The sequence below is a fragment of the Dysidea avara genome, chromosome 3, assembly GCF_963678975.1.
Source record: "Dysidea avara chromosome 3, odDysAvar1.4, whole genome shotgun sequence".
Classification (NCBI taxonomy): domain Eukaryota; kingdom Metazoa; phylum Porifera; class Demospongiae; order Dictyoceratida; family Dysideidae; genus Dysidea; species Dysidea avara.
This window is the reverse complement of record NC_089274.1, coordinates 11,180,384-11,205,954: the sequence shown is the minus strand read 5'-3', so window position 1 is coordinate 11,205,954 and position 25,571 is coordinate 11,180,384. Positions and strand designations below refer to the sequence as shown.

The 25,571-nt window shown below is 38.1% G+C and overlaps 1 protein-coding gene and 3 long non-coding RNA genes across 9 annotated transcripts; 1 reads left to right on the top strand and 3 right to left on the bottom strand.

Annotated features, from left to right (window-relative positions):
- Positions 1-1,326: 1,326 nt before the first annotated feature.
- On the top strand, positions 1,327-6,668 carry LOC136251729 (uncharacterized). 4 transcript variants are annotated; one of them, XR_010699175.1, is made up of 7 exons: positions 1,327-1,403; positions 1,451-1,553; positions 1,708-2,310; positions 3,118-3,182; positions 4,044-4,180; positions 6,359-6,427; positions 6,486-6,668. It is a non-coding gene; the product is annotated as an uncharacterized lncRNA (long non-coding RNA). The 4 variants fall into 4 exon arrangements; XR_010699177.1 differs by lacking the exon at positions 1,708-2,310 and having other exon boundaries at positions 1,328-1,403; XR_010699174.1 differs by having other exon boundaries at positions 1,328-1,553.
- A 2,508-nt stretch (positions 6,669-9,176) lies between these two features.
- LOC136251727 (uncharacterized) lies at positions 9,177-13,269 on the bottom strand. Of its 3 annotated transcripts, XR_010699172.1 has the most exons (6): positions 12,466-13,060; positions 11,751-11,819; positions 11,591-11,655; positions 10,583-10,719; positions 9,396-9,464; positions 9,177-9,337 (listed from the first exon to the last, which is right to left on the bottom strand). It is a non-coding gene; the product is annotated as an uncharacterized lncRNA (long non-coding RNA). The 3 variants fall into 3 exon arrangements; XR_010699173.1 differs by lacking the exons at positions 11,751-11,819; positions 12,466-13,060 and adding an exon at positions 13,223-13,269; XR_010699171.1 differs by lacking the exon at positions 11,751-11,819 and having other exon boundaries at positions 12,466-13,058.
- Position 13,270: 1 nt separating this feature from the next.
- LOC136251726 (uncharacterized) lies at positions 13,271-13,630 on the bottom strand. Its single transcript, XR_010699170.1, has 3 exons — positions 13,591-13,630; positions 13,383-13,533; positions 13,271-13,335 (listed from the first exon to the last, which is right to left on the bottom strand). It is a non-coding gene; the product is annotated as an uncharacterized lncRNA (long non-coding RNA).
- A 1,997-nt stretch (positions 13,631-15,627) lies between these two features.
- On the bottom strand, positions 15,628-23,998 carry LOC136249342 (uncharacterized). The gene is made up of 3 exons (XM_066041295.1): positions 23,286-23,998; positions 19,335-19,402; positions 15,628-16,269 (listed from the first exon to the last, which is right to left on the bottom strand). The coding sequence occupies exons 1-3, from the start codon at positions 23,939-23,941 to the stop codon at positions 15,728-15,730; spliced, it is 1,266 nt and encodes a 421-aa protein (XP_065897367.1). The 5' UTR covers positions 23,942-23,998; the 3' UTR covers positions 15,628-15,727.
- Positions 23,999-25,571: the final 1,573 nt, after the last annotated feature.

Here is a 25,571-nt window from a genome sequence, read left to right as displayed (position 1 = left end):
TCAAGATGAGATTCTGATCCAAGCAGTATGTCAATATTATGTGTTGATAGGAAGGCTTCCAGTTCTGCCTGCTTATTGTAAACACTACAAAAGTTTGCAATCACTAGAGATATTTCATTACGATTTGAATGTTCTTGATTTGTTGCATTACAGTTGTGGTTAAGGTTAGTAGGTGCAGGATAATGATTTGGATTTGCTAGTCATGAGGTTGTTCCATTTTGATCCATTTCAGTTTCAACAGAAATGGATGATGCTGAGCTATTTTCAGTAGTGTTGACCTGTGGTCCATATCTTACAAAGTTTTGGTCGATGACTTTTCCATGAAGTAGTTTGCCCACAAAGATTTCATTTTTTCGGATAGTAATATATTTGCGATTTGTGCCTTGTTGTATAAGTCTCCAGCGTTCCTGTAAAAGCATGGATTCGATCTTTCTCTCATCCTTAGACATATCAGCTTTGATGATGACAGGTTTTTTAACTAGGTTTCTGTTTGATAAAATAGTACTGACATCAATCCTGCGAAGAAACTTAACTAAAATGGGTCTTGGCCGAGTTTGGCTTGGGTCAAATTTCCCCAGTCGAAATAGATCTTTAATTGATGCATTCTGGATAGAAGAATCCACAGCATTTAGTACAGGAAGTAAGTTGAGTAGGTCATTTTTGGTTCTATCAGGCTTAGCGGTTTTAGGGGGAGATTCATTGATACCATACACAACAATATTCATGCTTCTGTCATCTACAGTTCTCTTTACTGGTATGTTAGTAGTGGCATCTGCTTCCTGAACAGATGTAGGAGTATATTTTGTGACAGAAGACTTTAATGATGTTATGGTTTCTGTCAGTGAGATGATGGCAGAGTTGAGATCCTTTATTATATTTGCGAGTTTGGATATTTCATTGTTCTGACTTACCATCATACAGTACGAACATAAGTATTGTGTGTTTGGCTCACCCAATTTCTCGAAGGCGGGACGAGTCAATCCAGCACATTTTCTGTGTAACCAGCCCTGACAATTTCCTTCACAGAACACAGCATCGTCACCCACACAGTGCTCGCCAGCTTCCAAAATCGGCTCTTCGCAGATTAGACAATCAGCTTCGCTGTTTTTTCCGCCTTTAGTCTTCCTTTTGTGTGGAGATGTCCCTTGTAGCTTCCTTTTAGCCCTTCGGCCCATATTCGCCATGACGGTCTACGATAAAGAGTGTCTTAGCGTCTAAAAGGACCTCAAAGGTCCATGTTACTTACATGGTAGGTTACGAAGTTTTACTAGACCAGGCGAGTCTAGGTTTCTTCCTCTCGGGTTACGTCGAGGTGAGCTTTGAGGGGCACTCGGGGGCCTTACTCTCTACTTTGAAGCAGAACGTATTTCTATGACCATGGTGTGGGTTGAAATTGTACTGAGGTTAGTTGTAGGGCTGATTATCACGTGTGGCCTTCATCGATATACAGGTTACTCTTTTTAATATTGTGGGGCTACCTCTGCTTTCAGACGTTTGTTCCCATGAGTCTATGTCAAGGGCTCCTTTCCTGGTCATCAGACAGTTGATTGGAAGTGAGTTATTTCATGTGCCAGTGCACACACCATGGTTGTATTCTGGGTTCAAATATAGTAGTAGCCTGGGCATCTGCAACATGAAGTGTTGTCCGTTTTGTGTACGTAATGATGTCTGTAGTGTGCATCCATCCATTTAGCAAGTGTATTGCAGGTCTTAAGTGGCAATGCGTGAGAGTCAGATGGGACTTTGGATGCCAACATATTCACCTCTGAGATAAGCAGTGCTGGTACCACCACAGGAAGATTGCCTGCAGTGACTCATTGAGTATGCACAGGTTGCCACACTGGATAGTGCATGTCCCTGTAACTACGTAATTAATACAGCTTGCAAATGCCAAAAGCACCAGCCTGGTAATAGTGAGGCAATGTTTCTCCAGCATTAATACCCAGTTGTTGTTGTTGTGCAAGAAACTGTTCTCACATTGTCACCTTTAAGTGAAGGTCTGCATGGTGTCAACCGAGGAAGCATCCAGAAGAGGGTGGTCACCATGGCATTCGATTACATAACCAAACGTTTTTCCATGTGTTAAACCTTGTGTAACAGATAGGAAAGCAATGTGAGAAGACCTGTAAGGGTCCTGGGACACACTGGTATGGATGTACAATAGAGGAGGTGTCAATGTTCAATTAGTTCAACACTTGGTTCAACATTTGTTTGAGGTCATTAAATGAATCAGAATTTCTAGGTATTTTGAATTCTGAGTCTACAACATTCCTGTAGACATATTGACTAGATTGAAGTTTATGTATGCAGGTTGGTCTGACCGTAATACTTTTTTATAAGTGTTATTTGATACCTAACATTGTAATTGGAGTTTGCCATAATTTTTCTCTAATTGTATATATACATTGTACATGTACCAATGTAGTTGTAGCAATATGTATGGCAGTGTGTGTGTGTGTGTGTGTACATGCATGTGTGATATAAAAACCAGATGACACTACAGTGTACTTACTGTGTCAAGTATGACAATGCAAGGAGTACTGGCTTAAGATTATGATTGTGGCTGTAGTGTATGTTTGGATATTTGTATTGGTATGTACTATCTTAAAAATGTAATAACAGATGCAGCTATGCAACGGTACTTATTAAAGCTTTATAGCACAAGTGCTGAAGGTCTGTAGGACACCTAGTCCTACAGCCTGCTCAAAGACATTAGATACTTAGTGAGTACCAGAAGCCCATAAGCACCCCAAGGAGCAAAACAGTGTTTCAAGTGAATCGGTGTGCACATATCAATGTTTGTGCCTTGCGGCCCCTGTAAATATGACTGTGCAAATCAGTGTTTCTGTTAGTTATAGCTATTTAACGTATGTCATTGTGTATAACTGTTGGCCAATTGTAAAATTCCTACCGTGTATGTTTCAATATTAAAAAGCTACTTTCCTAACATAGCCACCTGGTTAATAAAAAGTCAGGAGTTCTGTCCCTATTTTGAGTAGGCGTATCAGAGGTGCTAGCTATGTAAGTTTGAATTCTGTCTAATTTAGTTTTATCCTTTTTGTATTATGCGGTTTAGTTTTTTATCCATTTTGTATTATGCAATGATTTGTCACGTAGAAACAACTGCTACCATGCGTTGGACATGATGGATCTATGATTGCGTCAAGCACCAAAATTCTTATGTGAGTTATGTCAGTAGTTGCATGCATGTCATACACCTTGATGAGTCATACTGTATAGAGGAAAACTTTGGCAGGGGTAAACTCAGGCAAATAGCAAGCTAAATTACATTTAGCGAAATAAAGTTTGGCGAATTTAAGCTCACTGTGTTTAGCTATAAAGATGCTAATCTGAGGTGCTACGAGTAATTTGTGGGTTAAACGCTTTAGCAAATCGCCAAATACACCAAAGTTTTTCCCTGCCAAAGTTTCCCTCTATGCAGTGTTTGCTGAGGAGCAGGGTCATGTTAATATGTGTAGACACATACACTAGATTGCTTGTCTGACAGTGTCCGTAGCAACTGCTTAGCAACTGTAAAAGGGGGTAGACAGCACAATTGCCATTACAGACATTGTAAAATATGTTGCAAACAGTCATTTTATTATGCTATAATATACATACAATCTATAGTATCAAATTGTAGTTGAACAAAACTAGTTTGTAAACACACATATGCACTTCTGTAAAGAATTGCAGTGTGTGTGTGTCTGTATTAGAACTAAAAGAGTTGACCGACTCAGTGTACGTAGTTGACATCCAATGTTTTGTTCTGTTCAAACACTTGGTTCCCATGCATGTGTAGTGTGGATAGAACCCTACACACATTTACATTGAATTATACGTCCATTTGTCACATTTTTCACCACTGATTGTAAGATGTGTTAAAAGCCATTCATGCATAACGTGATCTGGTCTTACATACGTGCTTTGCGGACTAAACTTTTAATGTTTTCCTACTGTGTCCACTGCATTTTCTATCTCTGTTAATGTTTAGACACTTGTAAATACATTTCTGTGAAGTAATTTTAATACTATTTATTTAGGCAAGACAGCATCAGCCAGTGAATGACTGCTTTTTCCCCCAGCTATGTCCTTGTACAATTTATACCTGGTTTAGCTGGGTGCTGTGAGTGGCTAGAGCAATGGGAGTGAAATCTTGCTCAAAGAAACAACAGTAGCGGTAAGTCCCCCCTAAGGTGCATTGTGTCACAATAATTTGTGAGCGACTAAGTGATAAAGTGAAGACGACATTTTGAATGTCTGTGTGCAGTAGGTGTACATCATATCAATGATATGGATTGGCTAACCAACTAGTAATTTATATGCCTCCTTTTGCTACATAGCTACAGTGGAATGTTTCTATTGTGGACACTTTGGTACCCAGAATTTTGAGATAAAACTGTAGAGGAAAGACTGGCCTATTTTTCTATTGTGTCCTTAATTTGAAGAGTTTGTTTGAGTGGTTTTTAGGCAGCAATGTATATTTTGATGTACCACTCTGCGTGGGTAGTTCAAAGGCACCGCCAGTGCCATAATTTGTATATTGCACTGCTGCAGACCGCAGCGAGTGCATTATAACTTATAACGCAGTGGTTGCGGTTTTGTAGACCACAACGAGTGCATTATAAGTTATAATGCACCGACCGCAGTGCAATATACAGATATTGCACTGGCTGCGGTTTTGTGCAGCATAGCACAAGTGCCGGTGGCGAAGACCACTACGACACCTCACCTAATAGGTGGAAAAACACTTCACAGATCACTCGAATTCTTTTATAGCCTTACATGTAAAGGTCGATTGTGGGCCATAACGTCACCAATACGTATAATGTTTACAAGCAGCCAATGGCGATCGAAAAAGCCAACGCGGGTGGCCACAACTCTAGTCTACATATATATAAACGTACTTATACACCTTACTAGTCTGCATGGTGCCATCTTAGCCCAGATTAAACTGTAGTCCACTTCGACAATGACTCAATAAAACAAATATATTCTAAATAATACTAACCTTTAAGTTCGATTGTGGGAACCAGTTTTGTCATGCCACCAGATTCGAGTTTAGCCAGTGTGAATAGTAAGAATTAGACTAGTATCGTTTAGTAGTTAGGTTTTGTTTACTTAAACCGTCTATTTAGCTGCTTTTTTTCGCTCGAGAGAATCACTGGTGATTAGTCTGGTGCTTAGTCTATATGGCACACTGGCACGCTGAGCACTACATGATGAGAGTCGAACAGCGAATGCAGGTTAGTGATATAACCCATAGCGTACTAGCTTTCAATATCTCAGGTGGCTGCAGTACTGCAGGGGGAACGTCATAGAAACATCTGGCTTGGTTACCCACAATCGATGTTAGAAACCTGGCCTTTATAAGTAGTACAGCTGTCGTGTGAGACTCTCCCCACCTATTAGGTGAGTGGTACATAACAGTTATACAACGTGCACTCGTGCTCTGCCTGTATAAACGCACTTGCCTTCGGGCCTGACGGCCCTCAGGCTCGTGCGTTTATATCAGGCAGAGCACTCGTGGCCGTTGTATAACTATATAATAATCCGTTTAGCTACCTATTTAGGTTGTATTATAGTAAGTGTGTATATACATACAGCTGTATCACAGTTGAAACTGGGTCACTACTGCTGACCTGGACGACTCACTGATCTGAACTGACCCAGATCTTATCCGGTTTTAAACCAAGGTGTACGTTGAGAGCAATAGTTTGGGTGCTCACTCTAGGTAAGTTAATTCACGATTGGTTAGTGGTCACGTATGTCTACAGTTGATAAAATACAGGTAGGTGTGGCTTAGTGCATTCCTATAGCTTCAACCGACCTTTCTGAAAATGAGTGTGGCTCCAGGTATATCTACAGACATTCCCATGCATTCCCTGTAAGTAGGCATGGTTAAGTATGAAACTGGACTGCAGCAAGGCTGATTAGAGTATGATGCATAAATACATTTTATCAATGGATTAGTGAGTGTGGCTCCACGTAAGCATACAGGCAGCAATGGACATGGCCTTGTGCATACCAACACACCTTACTGATAAATAGATGTGGCTCCACGTATGCCTACTACAGACGATAAAGCACAATCCCAATAAGTGGGCATGGCTGGCAAGTCAACACATATGTACACTTCCACAGTGTCAAGCCAATTAATCCATATAAGTGGGTCAGACCTGGTTTGCCCCGACAAAATATGACCTGACCCAGTTTCAACCCTGAAAATTATTGTGACCTGGAAATATTTTCTTAGTAATGGTCATGGCAACGGTTGCTAAGCTTGTTGTCAGTGATCACCAATACATATCATTTTATCAATTGTGCTGTTATTTAAATTATTTCCATTTCCTTACAGTTGTGTATGTCAGTACCAAACTGATAGTGATACTTGATGCTTGCAGAAGTTATCGATGAATTATTATTGGTAAGCTGATACAATTACACTGACTTTGGTATATTGTGATTGTATGTATATTCTATAGGAAGAGACTAGCGTACTCAATTACTGTATAAAGAACAATGTCTCATTTTACAACACTTGTACTGTCATTTATTATATTTTCATCATGTATGTAAAATTGTCAGATATATTATGAGGATTTTTAGCTAACTAAAGTTAATAGATGTACGTATGTGTATGTTTTCACTCTACTTTTTATCTAATAGCAGACAGAAACCTGAGTAACAACATAATCGTAACCGGCTGCATGCCAGACAGTTATTTGAGAGTTAATGCAATCAGTGTATATATGCTTCATGTAATACATGCTTAACAATTGGTATATATCAAGAATATAATTATTCTGTAATGTCTATATCATAATAATGTACTGTACTATATTATACGTATATATGGTGAATAATGAGTTAAATCTCTTATTTATCAGCTACAGTGACTGTATTAGAGCAGATAACGTAGGCCATTTGTCACAAAGACACATTTAATCCATGTACTGTAATGTCGGTGTCAATGGCCAATTTAGGGTCAGATGACCTGATCACACAAAAGTTTCACTGTATGTATTATTAGAGTAGAATATGGGTATGTTTATTATGAATAAAGAGCAGTTATTTAAATTAAGCCCATTTTTATTACATAGCCTTTAATTCATGTGAATAGCTGTACAGTTAGAATAATATAATTAATTACACAAAGTATTATACACGTATTTCTACTGACTATTGAACTGAAAGAAGAATACCTTTCTCACAATGTGCAAGTGGTATTCATGCAGTCACTTCATTTAGTAATGGGACTAAACTCTTGTACAATACATATTACTGTACATGTACATGTAATTTAACACAAAGCAGGCTAGCCAATTATTATATGGCGATATGGTCTCACTAGTAGTGTGGCAGTATAATAGTGTAATAGCAATATAACCCAAACTGCATGCACCCCCCAAGGTACAACTTCACCCTCACAACATCTATCATAATTATATTCATTCCCTTGACAATAATGAACCTACTGTGTACATCAGCTTCTGATAACCTAACATTCTGGAGCTGTTTCTACTTTGAGCTAAGAACTGACATCACTGGATGGTGTTGTTGATATTGAATTTGTGTAATAATAATCTTCTATGCACTCGTGAAGGTGACATATCATAAATGTGTCCATTACATAAATCGTCTCACTTATATTATTCAATTGTGATACATCGCAAGTCGTTTATCTTGCAAGCTAATTGTGTAGTACATTGTACTGTCAAGAGTTAGTTTCTATCACCAGATCATCAAAACAGCTGTATCCTACTTGCAAGTGGTGTGATGTGTTTTACTTGTTAGTGTGCATTCTATTAGATTAATTTTTATTTCTTAATGGACCAGACTTTACAGAAGATTGTGAGTGATGATTATTATGAATCCACAGTCTACATACACACGTACAGTTTTACAATTTAAGGGGGAAACAACTGAGAGGTAGTGAAATGTCATGTAATGTTTTATTGGTGTGACTGAGATGTATACTTGTATATAACCAGTGTACAGGTGTATGCATAATTAGGTAATATTGCAGATCATAATAGTGAAGGCCAGTTGACCACCTGTTGACTCATATGCATAAATAACCTGACTAGCTCATAGCAGTTTGAACTTCTCTTTTTACAGAATCCTAACCATTTACACAATACTGTATACATCATCAGTTGCATAATTGGCAGGAATTATTAATTTTGGTGATTTTGTTACATGATAATATTTATAATTAGTAACATTAGCACTTAGGAATCAGAATCGGTTTTACTTTGATGAACACACCTAATTTCATATCAAATTCAATTCTATCATCAAATTCAAGCTGTCCATGAAGTCATCACCCTTAAATTTTTGAAAAAGTCCTTAATATCATGAGATTTAAAAACGTTCCAATTGATTTAGACCATGGCTTCATAAGAGGTTACATGCTATGCATTATCACCCAAATCCTCATGACTGTTCTGACAATTTTACATACCAGTATACTGGCTGAAGGATATCCCACAACACTTGGCCTTTTATCTACCTGACTTTGTCATTGCCCTTCACCTGTGGTAGGGAGTCCCTCTGATTCCTTTGTCACCACTTTGCACTTGCTTATCTACCATTGATCAGTTTGGTGACCATCTCCTTGGTTGTTCACATGGCCCAATGCATATCCAATGTCACAATGCTCTAGTTACTCATGCTCTACTCCAAGGTGTTCTCTGGGAGCAAGGTATCACCTCTTCTGACCATTCTCATTCTGGGGATATTTATCACCCGGATTTCTCTCTAGGTCATCCAGCTTACTTTGGGTCTCTCTGTCAGATGTACCACTCAGCTTTTGCTATCCTCTGCTGCTTCTAAGGCTGGGGTGGCTGCTGCTGCTGGTGAGGATCCGATATTTAGAAACTGTGAGCAATCTTTTATTCCCCTGATTTGTGAGTCATTTGGTGTTTGGTCACTTTTTGCCTTATCCACTCTATTCACTATATCACTATTAAAATGACTTGCTTTGAAAGTTAGCTAGGAAACAATTGCTGCAATGCATATCTGTTAAATCTTTGGAAATATAGTGCCAGAATGATTCTAAGGCACTATGCTTTGTGTCCAGAGGATGGCATAGACTTTGGTTAAGTTTTTTAGTTACTGCCTGTAAGTAGCAAAGTTAGTTTTAGTTGCTTGTAAGTAGTTTAGTTCTTGTACGTAGGTTGATTATTTGTAACATGTATCAAAAGAATACAAGTACTATAGTATTAGAGTGTGCAAACTTTACATACATGATGAAAATGTAATAAATGACAGTACAAGTGTTGTAAAATGAGACATTGTTCTTTATACAGTAATTGAGTATGCTAGTCTCTTCCTATAGAATATACATACAATCACAATATACCAAAGTCAGTGTAATTGTATCAGCTTACCAATAATAATTCATCGATAACTTCTGCAAGCTTCAAGTATCACCATCAGTTTGGTACTGACATACACAACTGTAAGGAAATGGAAATAATTTAAATAACAGCACAATTGATAAAATGATATGTATTGGTGATCACTGACAACAAGCTTAGCAACCGTTGCCATGACCATTACTAAGAAAATATTTCCAGGTCACAATAATTTTCAGGGTTGAAACTGGGTCAGGTCATATTTTGTCGGGGAAAACCAGGTCTGACCCACTTACATGGATTAATTGGCTTGACACTGTGGAAGTGTACATATGTGTTGACTTGCCAGCCATGCCCACTTATTGGGATTGTGCTTTATCGTCTGTAGTAGGCATACGTGGAGCCACATCTATTTATCAGTAAGGTGTGTTGGTATGCACAAGGCCATGTCCGTTGCTGCCTGTATGCTTACGTGGAGCCACACTCACTAATCCATTGATAAAGTGTATTTATGCATCATACTCTAATCAGCCTTGCTGCAGTCCAGTTTCATACTTAACCATGCCTACTTACAGGGAATGCATGAGAATGTCTGTAGATATACCTGGAGCCACACTCATTTTCAGAAAGGTCCGTTGAAGCTATAGGAATGCACTAAGCCACACCTACCTGTATTTTATCAACTGTAGACATATGTGACCACTAACCAATCGTGAATTAACTTACCTAGAGTGAGCACCCAAACTATTGCTCTCAACGTACACCTTGGTTTAAAACCGGATAAGATCTGGATCAGTTCAGATCAGTGAGTCGTCCAGGTCAGCAGTAGTGACCCAGTTTCAACCGTGATACAGCTGTATGTATATACACACTTACTATAATACAACCTAAATAGGTAGCTAAACGGATTATCAAAATATACGTTGCTGCCTAACAACCACTCAAACAAACTCTTCAAATTAAGGACACAATAGAAAAATAGGCCAGTCTTTCCTCTACAGTTTTATCTCAAAATTCTGGGTACCAAAGTGTCCACAATAGAAACATTCCACTGTAGCTATGTAGCAAAAGGAGGCATATAAATTACTAGTTGGTTAGCCAATCCATATCATTGATATGATGTACACCTACTGCACACAGACATTCAAAATGTCGTCTTCACTTTATCACTTAGTCGCTCACAAATTATTGTGACACAATACACCTTAAGGGGGACCTACTGCTACTGTTGTTTCTTTGAGCAAGATTTCACTCCCATTGCTCTAGCCACTCACAGCACCCAGCTAAACCAGGTATAAATTGTACAAGGACATAGCTGGGGGAAAAAGCAGTCATTCACTGGCTGATGCTGTCTTGCCTAAATAAATAAAATAAAGTAGTATTAAAATTACTTCACAGAAATGTATTTACAAGTGTCTAAACATTAACAGAGATAGAAAATGCAGTGGACACAGTAGGAAAACATTAAAAGTTTAGTCCGCAAAGCACGTATGTAAGACCAGATCACGTTATGCATAAATGGCTTTTAACACATCTTACAATCAGTGGTGAAAAATGTGACAAATGGACGTATAATTCAATGTAAATGTGTGTAGGGTTCTATCCACACTACACATGCATGGGAACCAAGTGTTTGAACAGAACAAAACATTGGATGTCAACTACGTACACTGAGTCGGTCAACTCTTTTAGTTCTAATACAGACACACACACACTGCAATTCTTTACAGAAGTGCATATGTGTGTTTACAAACTAGTTTTGTTCAACTACAATTCAATACTATAGATTGTATGTATATTATAGCATTATAAAATGACTGTTTGCAACATATTTTACAATGTCTGTAATGGCAATTGGGCTGTCTACCCCCTTTTACAGTTGCTAAGCAGTTGCTACGGACACTGTCAGACAAGCAATCTAGTGTATGTGTCTACACATATTAACATGACCCTGCTCCTCAGCAAACACTGCATAGAGGGAAACTTTGGCAGGGAAAAACTTTGGTGTATTTGGCGATTTGCTAAAGCGTTTAACCCACAAATTACTCGTAGCACCTCAGATTAGCATCTTTATAGCTAAACACAGTGAGCTTAAATTCGCCAAACTTTATTTTGTTAAATATAATTTAGCTTGCTATTTGCCTGAGTTTACCCCTGCCAAAGTTTTCCTCTATACAGTATGACTCATCAAGGTGTATGACATGCATGCAACTATTGACATAACTCACATAAGAATTTTGGTGCTTGACGCAATCATAGATCCATCATGTCCAACGCATGGTAGCAGTTGTTTCTACGTGACAAATCATTGCATAATACAAAATGGATAAAAAACTAACTGCATAATACAAAAAGGATAAAACTAAATTAGACAGAATTCAAACTTACATAGCTAGCACCTCTGATACGCCTACTCAAAATAGGGACAGAACTCCTGACTTTTTATTAACCGGGTGGCTATGTTAGGAAAGTAGCTTTTTAATATTGAAACATACACGGTAGGAATTTTACAATTGGCCAACAGTTATACACAATGACATACGTTAAATAGCTATAACTAACAGAAACACTGATTTGCACAGTCATATTTACAGGGGCCGCAAGGCACAAACATTGATATGTGCACACCGATTCACTTGAAACACTGTTTTGCTCCTTGGGGTACTTATGGGCTTCTGGTACTCACTAAGTATCTAATGTCTTTGAGCAGGCTGTAGGACTAGGTGTCCTACAGACCTTCAGCACTTGTGCTATAAAGCTTTAATAAGTACCGTTGCATAGCTGCATCTGTTATTACATTTTTAAGATAGTACATACCAATACAAATATCCAAACATACACTACAGCCACAATCATAATCTTAAGCCAGTACTCCTTGCATTGTCATACTTGACACAGTAAGTACACTGTATAGTGTCATCTGGTTTTTATATCACACATGCATGTACACACACACACACACACACACTGCCATACATATTGCTACAACTACATTGGTACATGTACAATGTATATATACAATTAGAGAAAAATTATGGCAAACTCCAATTACAATGTTAGGTATCAAATAACACTTATAAAAAAGTATTACGGTCAGACCAACCTGCATACATAAACTTCAATCTAGTCAATATGTCTACAGGAATGTTGTAGACTCAGAATTCAAAATACCTAGAAATTCTGATTCATTTAATGACCTCAAACAAATGTTGAACCAAGTGTTGAACTAATTGAACATTGACACCTCCTCTATTGTACATCCATACCAGTGTGTCCCAGGACCCTTACAGGTCTTCTCACATTGCTTTCCTATCTGTTACACAAGGTTTAACACATGGAAAAACGTTTGGTTATGTAATCGAATGCCATGGTGACCACCCTCTTCTGGATGCTTCCTCGGTTGACACCATGCAGACCTTCACTTAAAGGTGACAATGTGAGAACAGTTTCTTGCACAACAACAACAACTGGGTATTAATGCTGGAGAAACATTGCCTCACTATTACCAGGCTGGTGCTTTTGGCATTTGCAAGCTGTATTAATTACGTAGTTACAGGGACATGCACTATCCAGTGTGGCAACCTGTGCATACTCAATGAGTCACTGAAGGCAATCTTCCTGTGGTGGTACCAGCACTGCTTATCTCAGAGGTGAATATGTTGGCATCCAAAGTCCCATCTGACTCTCATGTATTGCCACTTAAGACCTGCAATACACTTGCTAAATGGATGGATGCACACTACAGACATCATTACGTACACAAAACGGACAACACTTCATGTTGCAGATGCCCAGGCTACTACTATATTTGAACCCAGAATACAACCATGGTGTGTGCACTGGCACATGAAATAACTCACTTCCAATCAACTGTCTGATGACCAGGAAAGGAGCCCTTGACATAGACCGAGATAGACTCATGGGAACAAACGTCTGAAAGCAGAGGTAGCCCCACAATATTAAAAAGAGTAACCTGTATATCGATGAAGGCCACACGTGATAATCAGCCCTACAACTAACCTCAGTACAATTTCAACCCACACCATGGTCATAGAATACGTTCTGCTTCAAAGTAGAGAGAGTAAGGCCCCCGAGTGCCCCTCAAAGCTCACCTCGACGAAACCCGAGAGGAAGAAACCTAGACTCGCCTGGTCTAGTAAAACCTCGTAACCTACCATGTAAATAACATGGACCGTATTGGTCAAAATGACGTAATGTGACCATATACCATAATGGTCTATTTAGTAACGATATCAAGTTGGTCCATCGTTCCGTTCCGTTCCGTAGAATAGACCCCACCATAGTTAGCGCTAAGTACCAATGATAGCTACAGAACCATGCATATCCGGGTCAGTTGGCACACCCCCTTCCCCAGCTGCTGACAATTAAAATGAATCAAAATTATATATGTTACTGGATTTGGATCACCTGCATGATCAACCATTAACTATGCACTACCGTATAGCCTAAGTATTTCGAGGGGGAAATTTTTCGCTGACCATAATTTCGCTGTTTTGGGTGTTAGTAAATCGCGAAATTCTTATTTTTAGCAGCTCAACCTCGAAATATTTAGGCTATACGGTGTTGACCTATTGGACTTTATAAAGGGAGCCATCATGCATGGAGCAATTGAAAATAGTTAACCAAAGATTTAAGTAGCTATTAAATCATTTTAAATTTCAAGTTCATTTAATATGAAAATTCTATAAGAGCAGTTTTGACCTCGGTTTTGACTGCATGCTCTATTAGAATACATCTAACTGCTCTTGAAAATAACAGAACATTATAAAGGTCTTTTGAGGAATCAATAATAGTGTTTCATATTATACTGTTACTGCCCTTCCCTTAGTCTATATAATTATTTGACTGCTAAACAATATAGTCTGCTGCTATATAGCAAGCCTACAAGTTAAACACCCCAGAGAAGGACTAAAGCAAATTTCAGACATTTTACTTTATATAACCAATCAAAATTTCCACCATGCATTTCCTATGGGAAGCCACAAAATTGCATAGTCTAAACCACATCTTTACTGTCAGCAGTAATCATACGGTTGGCTATGATACCATTTCTTTTATGAAAAATCCACATACTTTTCTTTTTTATTAGCTAATTCTCAATGTGTATGTATTATAATACATGTAAAAGTGCAAATTCAAATAAAATGTTCCGTAACTTATATTATTGTTATACAAGTTTTTAAATCTTTAAATTAGGGCAAGATTTCACACATTTTTCATAGCAAGATATCAGAGCACAAAACATTTGTAGTATCCAGAAATAGCCAGATTATGAAAAGTTTAGATGTACAGAAATTCTTTCATGAGATTTTGCATTTCAAAATCTCTACAAGCTATAACTACAAAATTTGTGGACTCTTCAAAAATATGCAGGGCATAATAGCACATGTGATGCTGCGTTGCCTGTGTATATGGAAATATACAGAATTTTACAACATTTTTAGGAGATTTCCAGCAGACTTTAAATGAGCTGAAATTTGGAATTTCAAAGAGGCTGTGCAAGAATTTAAGGGAGTTGCAGACCCCTCGGTTCAATCAATGTGTAATTGTAACTGTATATACATGTATAACTGAATATACTGTATGTATAGCTAGTTGCACTGAACAGACATTAGCTAATTGTTTGTGTTCGGTGCAACAATAATACACAACTGTAGGGCCACTTAAATGTGTACACAACAGTTAGCATTCTTAGTACGTACATATTAATGAACTTCTATAAACTGAAGTGAAAAACCAATGTTGTACAACAATCCTTTCATCTTTCTTTGTCATTGGCTATCAAAATAAACTATAGGCAAGTAAAGATACTTATATCATTGAATATTAAGGGTTTGTTTATGCCATAATTTATGTGTGCAAAAACTTAAAATGCAGTCACTACAATGAATCTTAAAAGTGTACATCAGACATGTACATGATGTTTAAATGGATTATGCATAATCGTGTATGCACATGCCGGTAGAGACTATTGACAAGTAAACTTACTCTAAAGGCTTCAAGTTGAATTGACTTCATAAAATTTATACCCACAATGACATACATAATATATTTCAAAAACAGCTTATACAGGCTGTATAGCATTAAAGATATAGTGCATGACGTAACTAATACACTTTTAAGTTCCTAGAATCAAACTGATTCTGGTACTGCTCAAGTGCGGCGACTATTAAAGGTGCAGTGTTTAATGAAGTCAATAATACAGTACACAAAGGAAAATTTCAGTTCAATCTAACTCTGGAGGTGAACTGCATAAATGGCAAAATTACCATGTTAAACATTAAAATACAATTATAATTCTCAATGTGCAAGAAGAACAATAAAACTAAACATTATTACAATTGTTAAGCAAGTTCACGCTCCAGTTTCTCCATTTTACCAAGCCATTCTTGTTCACTGTTGTACACTCCACATAAACTGCGAAAACCAGATATGAACTCCTCACGGGCATGTAGCATACGTTTGTTATTGAACATCAACATACTACCAGGAAGCAAGGCAAACCTGTGAGTAAATTGGTCACCGTAGAGAAGCTGGTGAAAGTAACGTATAGCTTGATACATCTTCTCCATTGCTACATCATCATCACAAGATAACACCTTCTTGGCTTGGTATAGTGACTCTTCATCCAGTGGCTGACGATCAATATGATTGAAATGAATTCCACTTGGTTCACCATCACTATCAACTAAGAATATATATCGACGGATACGGTAGTCTGCACTATCTTTGAATGTCAGGTAGTAAGGTATGGAGACATTACTCAACAATGAAAAATACTCAGGAAAGTGTTGTCTCATGTGATGACCCAGTTTAAAGCCATCTACCATCACACTGCCACCGCCAATGGCATCCTTTAAAGCTAAGACATGCAAAATTCCCAAACCTATAGAAGAGCAGCAGTAGTAAGCAATTACACCATATAGAATAACATATATACACAAAAAGTACTGCACAGCTTCTGTACTCAGACAGTAACTTCTAAAACAGGTGTGCATGCTATGAGTGCTGACCATAGTGTCTGCATAGTATTTTAGTATATAGCAACCTCAACACACTCAATACAATACACACTTGCAGATGCATGCAGGCACATATAACGTTTACACACATGAAAGTATAAGCATTAAACAAACATACACACTAGCATACAAAGTAAAAGCCTCCAGTTACTCTGTATATGGTCACACACACTTACCCATGCAGTGAAACATTAAGCTAGATGTGCATTTCACCATAGATAATGTATGTGTTCCTAATGTATTGGAAACACCCGTTAAATTATTTTCCTATCCTAGTTACGGTGCACCACTGCATTACGAAATGTACTGAGTGGCTGTTTGGCTGTCTCTCACTTGTTTGAAGGCCAGTTTGAAGGTGTGGACATTCATTTTACATTGTTTATTATGTTGCATTGTGTACTGAACAAAAACATAGCGTGTGTGTGGACATTGGGAGAAATATTGTTTGTGACAGGTGACAATGACAGGTACGCACCAGCTAATATTTCAGCAGCAGTACTACTTCTCGTCACCGCATTTACACAACCAAAGAAATATGTGATACATTGAAATAGATTTTATGCTACAGTACTGCTCAGCTTGAGATAAACAATTGCACAAAGTAGTACCTGTTTTATGAAGTTTCGTTGAAACAGTGGAAATATACAGCAAAGCAGTGAATATCTAGCTAACCTACTACACTCTACCTGCTACAAGTGGTGTAAACAGCAGTAAAGAAACAACGCTGCACTTTCTGTTGTTTTTTTTTTTTCCAGAAATTTGCACAACCATTTCAAAACACCATATGTCACCTTTGAACCTGAATTTTCTTACGCTGTTGTTTACTACTCTCCAGTGTCCCTACCCAGTCCAGCCTCCATATAGTGTAGGTGGTAACTAACTTAGCTGTAAACAACAAACACTAATTTGCTGGTTACAAGAATGGCGAAATCTTCCACATATCGAGGTCATAAAGTTTACGTGCAGCGAAATGAGGATGGCCCATGACGTCACTATGTAAGTAATGCGAGAATTTCCAATCCATATATTGACATACATTATCTATGATTTCACAAACTCTCAAGTTGATGCAGAAAAGGGGCAGGACTAAATTCCCCACACGAGGTTTTACTATGTCTCATGGATGAAGGTGTGGGTCCCCAAAGCTCAGTACTCAGCTGAACATTAAGACATGGATAATTAGCATTTGTACCCCTTTCCCATTAACACAGCTGTACAATGAGACTGTTTACCATTTAAACAGCTAAGTAGACAAGGGGTAATGTGAATAAAGTTTCTTGCCCACAGAAACAACAACAATCACTAGGTACTGCATGAAACCTGTTACCAAATGGTTGGAGTACAAAGTTCTCCAATCACCTGGCTGCTGCTGCTGCCGCCACTGTTACCACCATTTACACATACATGTACAAACACACAAAAAGCATAGGAAAGCCTTGGCTGGCTGTGTACACACAATCATGCCTACCTAATGGAACACTCAGCCACCTGTGCATTATTCAGGTGCTATGAGTCAGGGCAGACACCAGGAGGTAAGACTAGTACCTCATAGGAACCATTACCATGTCTCAGGGGTAAAGGCATAGACACACAAACTCTTGAGCCTCACTTGTTGACATGGACATTTGGTATTTGCTTCCCAAATTAATACCAGGTACCCGTTAATGACACAGCTAGGTAGACTGCTCCCCAGTTAACACCCGGTCCCCATTTTCAGGGAGTTGACTGGAGCAATGTGAGTAGAGTTTCTTGCTCAACAAAACAACGAAAGCAATCACGCATCACCAAACATCAAATGCATGCATGCACGTTAGTGCTCAGCAATATACCAGTAATACTGTTTATCATAATAAACTAACATGACCAGTTATCATACCGTGATAGCCTTTGATAACAGGTATATCGAAATACTGGTATATCGATGAGAATACCAGTATAGGATTACTTTTAACCCAGCCTTTGGTGTTTAATTACCTTTGTTGATGACACACCCTTGAGGATGTCAAATTACAACACATGCCTACTTGTACTGAACTACATATTTTGGTTTTTGGGATGCACACCGCTTCATACAAGGCCCAGTAAAAAGGTAACTACATATTGATATATCGTGATATTTTTCTGTTGTAATACCGTGTATTCAAATTTCAATACTGCTGAACACTAATGCACGCATGCACACCCACATACACACTATACATCACATGCATGCACCTAAACATACATATTCACACTACAAACACACACACACACACACACACACTACACATACACACACTGCACATACACACTACAAACACGCACACACACACGCACACAAGCACACACACACACGCCCACACACACACACACTAGGCGTGCACCAATTATGCTGACATAATTTTGAGAATAATAGGCTAACAATAACATTAAGATCTGTGCCAGCATAATAGGACAGTTGTCAATATTTTTAATTAAAATGCACAATGCATGTGCCAAAAATACAGCATAACGTTAACACACTACACATTATTACTACATTCCATACCAAAAAAAACATGCAATGTTATTATTTTTACCATTTATTGGCTGATTATTCACACTTCATTGGAACCTCAAATAGAGCAGCCACTAGTCAATATACTGATATACTCTAATAAAACATAATCCTGATTTTGAAAACAGCATATTAGGCTTGATTTTTGAGCACTGCTCAAAAGTATAATAAGCTGTTTCGAATCATAATTGGCTCAAGCTTAGCACACATGTACACGCACACACGCTCATGCTCTGTCTCTCTGTCTGTCTCTCTGTCTCTCTCTCTCTCACTCACACACACACACACGCACGCACGCACACACACACACGCACGCACACACACACATGCACGCACGCACGCGCACACACACATGCACGCACGCACGCACGCGCACACACACAACACGCTTACCTGGTGCATCATAAAATGATGGATTATCAGTGTGTGGTAGAATTCTTGATTTAGAATATGAGATATGTCTATGGGGACATGCAATTCATCATATACAATTATTCATCAGCTACAATCAGTATGGTATACTGTACAGTAGGGAACATGAAATTTCATATGAAAAAATATATAGACCAGAAGCCACCTCCCCAATACCTCCATAGCAGTTAGGAGTGTTAACTAGGTATAATCAAATCCAAAAATGACTTAGTGTAGGATTACAGTAATGGTTCCAGTTTTGGAACTATAACTTTTCGAATAAATGATCCAATTACACATACAGTACGTAGGGACCACAAAGGTGTAGGCATGTCCCATGAAAAAACATTACCCAAAACCTTTCCCTGACGACAACGAGGCAGTATTAGTTAGGTAAAACTATAAGCCTAAACAAGCTTTCAGATCAACCCAAAATGTTTTCAACAAATTGCTGTAAAACTATTTAACAAAATTTTCTATTGACTGAGTAACTGACTGATGCCTACAGACAAGCATAACGGCTAAGGCTACGGGTTTGATTTTTTCACTGCTCAACGTTGCATCGGCCCGAGAGGTACAGTATGTGCAATGCATTCTTCATGGACTTGCATACCAGTGTCCTTGTGTCCCATTCATCTTGGCTGACAGTGAAAGGTATTGATTTGGTGGTAGCACGTGATGGTTTCCCTTCATAATGAAAATTGTCCGTATTTTTCATAGTAGCTACTTTATTGCAGAGGTATTTTTCGAACAGTTCTTGATTCATAATGCTATGTAATGGGTTGAACATAGCTGACAACAAAGTGTAATGGATACTACACTTTTCAGATGATAATTGAGAGCTGGGGTGTGCAGCACCATTTCTTTCTTTTGATGCGGTATGCACGGTTCACCAGTCATAATTTTATTTTACAAAAAAGTTAACAAACAAGTACACAAAGGAATTTTCAACTAGAGTAGGGACCATAGCACATTGATAAAAAGTACTGGAGTAGTGCACAATAGTAAATCACAGTAAAACAACAAGAAGTATTATATCCCTACTGTGCTCAAGATACCATAATGGAAATTCACAGTAGGGATATAATAACACTTCTTATCGTTTCAGTGTGATGCACTACTCCAGCTTGTTTCAGTACTTTTTATCGATGTATTATGGTCCCTGCTCTACACTATATAGTTGAAAATTCCAAATTTTTGTGTATACTTGTAGAAATAAAGGTTGACAAGGGAGGAAACTTGCATGCAGCAATACTAGTTGTGTTGAGTTAGATATTTGAATTGTACATGAGGTAAGGCAGCTATGTTTACCTTGCTTTACACACAGCTACAAAATACCAGCATGGTTCAAGCATAATTATACCTGTACCATTATGTATGTAAGACAACAGTATCAGCACTATGATAGAGGCAAAGCAGACCTTCATCTATAGTATTAATAAACTGTAAACAAAGCCACATGGTTTGTAATGTGATTTTTGAGCCCCGCAATGGACTGCAAGGTGATGCACACTTATGCTTAAAACATACATGCACACTTTCTAAACATGTACCAAAGAAGTTCATACGTCAAGCACAAGTTCTGAATAAAATTAACCCCACTATAATACAACACATGGGCAAACGCACAGAGCATGTATGAAACTGTAGTAATACATACATACCTACAAATGAGCTACACAGTTTTCTAAGTGTCCCTACAATGTGGTGTAGAAATTAGTCCAGCTAGTTGGATCACTTTTTTCATCTACTTAAATTTTGTAAAAGAATGAGATACTAATAAAGCAGATAATGCAGTACTCTAATACAGCAATCAATATGCTACTTTAACAGGGCAGTTGATTTCAAAGCATAAAATTGTACCAAAAAAAATCAGTAGTGTTGAAGAATGCTCCCAGAGGCAGCTTTCATTTGCATTTCAGAGTGTACATGTTTCACACACTGTACTGCAACTCGTAGCTGTTTCCACCTCCTAGATCTCCATCACATTAATCAGCCAGATACACAGCTTACTACGCCTTTGATACCAGTGCTGAAAACTATATGAGTATATATAAATTTTAGCAAAAATATGCACTGAAAAAGAATCCAGAGAAAAAGTCACTGGTGGAAAGTCAAACCCTGGACTTCTGGAACATCTGAATTAACAGTAGCACAGAAGTATTGGCCACAGCATAACAGGTGACTTTTTCAACAACCGTATACGAGACTGTTTACAATTTAAAGCATTTAAGCTTGCATGTAAGCTTATTGAAGAACCACCAAAATTTTCATCACTTTTCGGTTTTCCTGCCATTTTAGTACTAGTGTAAGCTACGTACCAATTATTGGCACCATTTCATCACAAACTTGTAATTCCTTAATTCAATGACATATGAACTTCCGGTTTGAACCATTTAACAGAGCAGTCCTTCATATATTAGCGCACCAAATTTTAATTATCTCACGTGAGTGAGCATCTTTTTATAAGGAAAATCACAATGCCTATCATGCTAATTATCGAAATGGGATACCTATTATCAGCAACTGTACTTCCGTGACTGACCAATTAACAGCACAAAGCGCAATTTGTGCCATGATGCCTCATTGGTCCTTCATGAAATTTTTATGTGAGATGCAGTCCTAGGATAATTCTGTTTCACAGAAGTTTTACGAAGATGGGGCCAGCCATTTGATGCTAGATGCAAAAGCATACCGGTTTCCAATATAAAATTATTTTACGCAATTCCATGGTTAACCAGCATAGTTGTATAGTGCTTTAACAACAATAATCACAGAATGAAAATGATTGTAAGAAATGTTTTAGAGGGTATAACAGCCCATTGTGGTACTTTCATATCCCCCACAGCCTTTATACTTTACAAGTGCTGATAATTGGTACCTGCTGATAATTGGCGACTTACGCTAGTTAGTAGGTGGGCAATAATACCATAAAATAAAATAAACTAATCTAGATGTAACACAACCAAACTATTAAAATTCCACTCATTTGGTGACATTTCAACCATTCCCACCTCATCAACCCAGTCCTGGACAATTTTTCAAGGCTATATAGACCACTCCAAGTGATAGCTCACAAACTTTAAAAATCCAAAATTGTGTACAAGAATCCCAATATTTAAGTATTTCAAAATATTTAACAACTATTTTCAGTAAGTATTAATAAATGCAATTTAAAAAAATTATCTACTTTCTAAAGATGTTTCACTTGCGTTCTCACTACTACCTGTGTAAAAAAAAACAGGGCAGTAAACAAGAGGGGACCAAAGAAGCCTCGAAAGGAGCACAATAGTACTTTGTAATGGTTGATTCATAAAACATTCAGCACCTAGTTACTCCAAATAGTAATTATAGCTACCTAGTCATTGTCATCTTCGCTGGTCGCTGCGCTCGAAGTTCATGAAATTAATGCATGAACGGATGGAAATCAAAATAACCGTTATTTATAAGCGATTATAGATTTCAGGATTTCTAAATATTTAATGGATCTATAATTGGATTTCTCAAATAGTGTACAAGAGTCCCAGCTTGTGAGCTACCCCTTGGACCACTCTCACACACTTCCACAGGCTTGTACAAATTAACTACGTAGCTAAGAAAAACTGAATGATCATGAATGGCAGTGGGAATGGATAGTGTGTGTAGCTGGGTTGTGGTTTAAACAGTCACCTAATATATGTGACTGAATTTTGGAAAATCACCCTCATGGGCGTGCATGAAATAATTAGAATTTTCATGTTTAGCGGGTTGCTAACAAAAGCAGGGCACAGTTTTAAAAATATTTCAAGAATTTTCTTATAGTTTAAGGTACTAAGAATGGGTTAACAAGTAGATTTGCACTATAAAATTTGTGTTCGAACATTAAATATTTTAGGTGTCAAATGTGCCCATATGGGTGATTTTCCAAAATTCGGTCACATATGTTGCCCTTACTCAACACTCATATCTCCAAGCTCCATAGACCACTTTTTTCCATAATAACTGTTTTGAAGGGGACCGATCCTTTCAGCTACCTTGACATTTGACTCCAGCATTGGTGGACTATCCAGTATAAAACAATACCCATATTGATAGACCTTCTGAAGCAATGCTAACAAGTTCTTGTCATCTGCCAGTACATCATGGTAGTTGACTTCTGGTGGAGGATCAGGTACTGTGTCACGATCCCAAAGTGTCACCTTCCTTTTAGGAGCTTGTGGTTTGATAGAATTTATATTATTGTGGCAATAGCTATTCGTAAGTAGCCAGTCATGCGAGTATTGTGAACGATGTCCATCCCTCCATTCCACTTCCACAGCGTCTTTGCCTTCTACGGATACGTTGACTGGATTTGCATCTTCTAAAGTGTCCAGTAGTCGCTGCTTTAGTTCAGGGTGTTTACACTTTGGACAGGGACAATTGTCTCGAAGCCAGTTGAAATGGAACTTACTCCATACGTCTTCTTCTTTCTTCCAGTTAACCAGAATGGACTTATCTCCTTTGTTTATCCCGGATACGCAGGTTGCTGGTCGTAGTACTGATGGTAGTAAATAAGCTGCTTTGGCTGCTGGTCCTGGAATGCGAAGTGTTTTTCGTGCGAGGGAGTACATGACTTTCGTGATAGGGTCACCGTCACGTGGTAACCGTCTATTACATTTTTGAGGGCGTGACTGAGTTTATGGTGCCATCGTTGGCTTAGTGCGTACAGAAAATGAAATAGCGCCCCAGGTTAGCGTTTTTAGAGGATTGTGTTTTTACTGCTACCCCATTTTATTTTGATTGCTGCAGTTAGGCCCCTATTTGGTGATTATTAGTTTCTCATCCAGTCTTTCTAATTATTATGATGCGGGCGGGAGGGAATTACCATTAGGCCATTATAATATTGATACACTGAATTCCAAATTCTCTTTCTTTTTAGTTGAAAATAGAATCCACTACAGTACTGAATTTGCCAAGGAAACAACAGTGAACGTCATCGTGTTTCAATAGAAATTATGACAGTTTGGTATCACGTGTTCTTCTGAGCTTGCACAGAGTAAATAATGGCTTACCATGCGGTAACCTAAGAAGGATGCGGGCGGTGGATGAGAAACTAATAATCACCAAATAGGGGCCTTACAAACCTATGACATTACAAAAATTAATACTGAACTGATTAAACTGATTAGCTAGAATGATGCTTCTATCCTTCAACAAGATCTTCAGATGATTGACAGACTATCATAATGGGTACACATTATGGCAACTTAGGTTTAATGTATCCAAATGTGTTGTAATAAGATGCACCAGATCTCAGTCACCTATCAAATCTGGCAAAAGAACTGTCCCACAAAACTACCGACCAGTATCTCTGACATCAATCATTTGCAAAGCAATGGAACATATACTCACAAGTCAAATTATGAAACACTTGGAAGCTCATGATATCTTAGTCTCCTGTCAATTCGGCTTTAGATCAAGACATTCCTGTGAATCGCAGTTGCTTACTGTTACTGATCACTTTGCAAAAGCATTGAATAATAAACTCCAAGTAGATGTTGGTATACTAGACCTGTCCAAAGCATTTGATAAAGTTCCACATAAAAGACTGCTAAGCAAAATTGAATTCTATGGCATTAGAGGTAAGATTTTACAATGGCTAGAGTTTTTCTTGAGCAATCGCTACCAACAAGTTGTCGTAGATGGTTCCTTTTCTAATTATTGTAAAGTCACATCGGGAGTACCACAAGGCTCAGTTTTGGGTCCTACCTTGTTCTTACTGTACATAAATGATATAACTGAGGGTATTAGTAGCCAAATGAAACTCTTTGCAGATGATTGCTTAATATACAAAGTTATTCACAGTTCAACAGACCATCAAACACTCCAACAAGACTTGACAATACTGTCAAAGTGGGCAGATAAATGGCAAATGGCTTTTAACATCAGCAAATGTAAGATAATGCAAATTTCTAATCACCATAACAAAAGTTTATTTTCGTACGTAATGAATGGCACCTCACTGGCAGTTACAGAACAACATTTGTATCTTGGAGTAAAGTTACATCACAGACTTTCATGGAAGCCACATATAGATTACATCTGCAATAAGGCAAACAGAGCTGTTGGTTTTTTGCGACGAAATCTTCAGCATTGTCCTAGCCATCTACGTGAGCTAGCATATAAACAATTTGTCTTGCCTATTTTAGAGTATTGTTCCCCAATATGGGATCCATATCACCAAACCAACATAAATCAAGT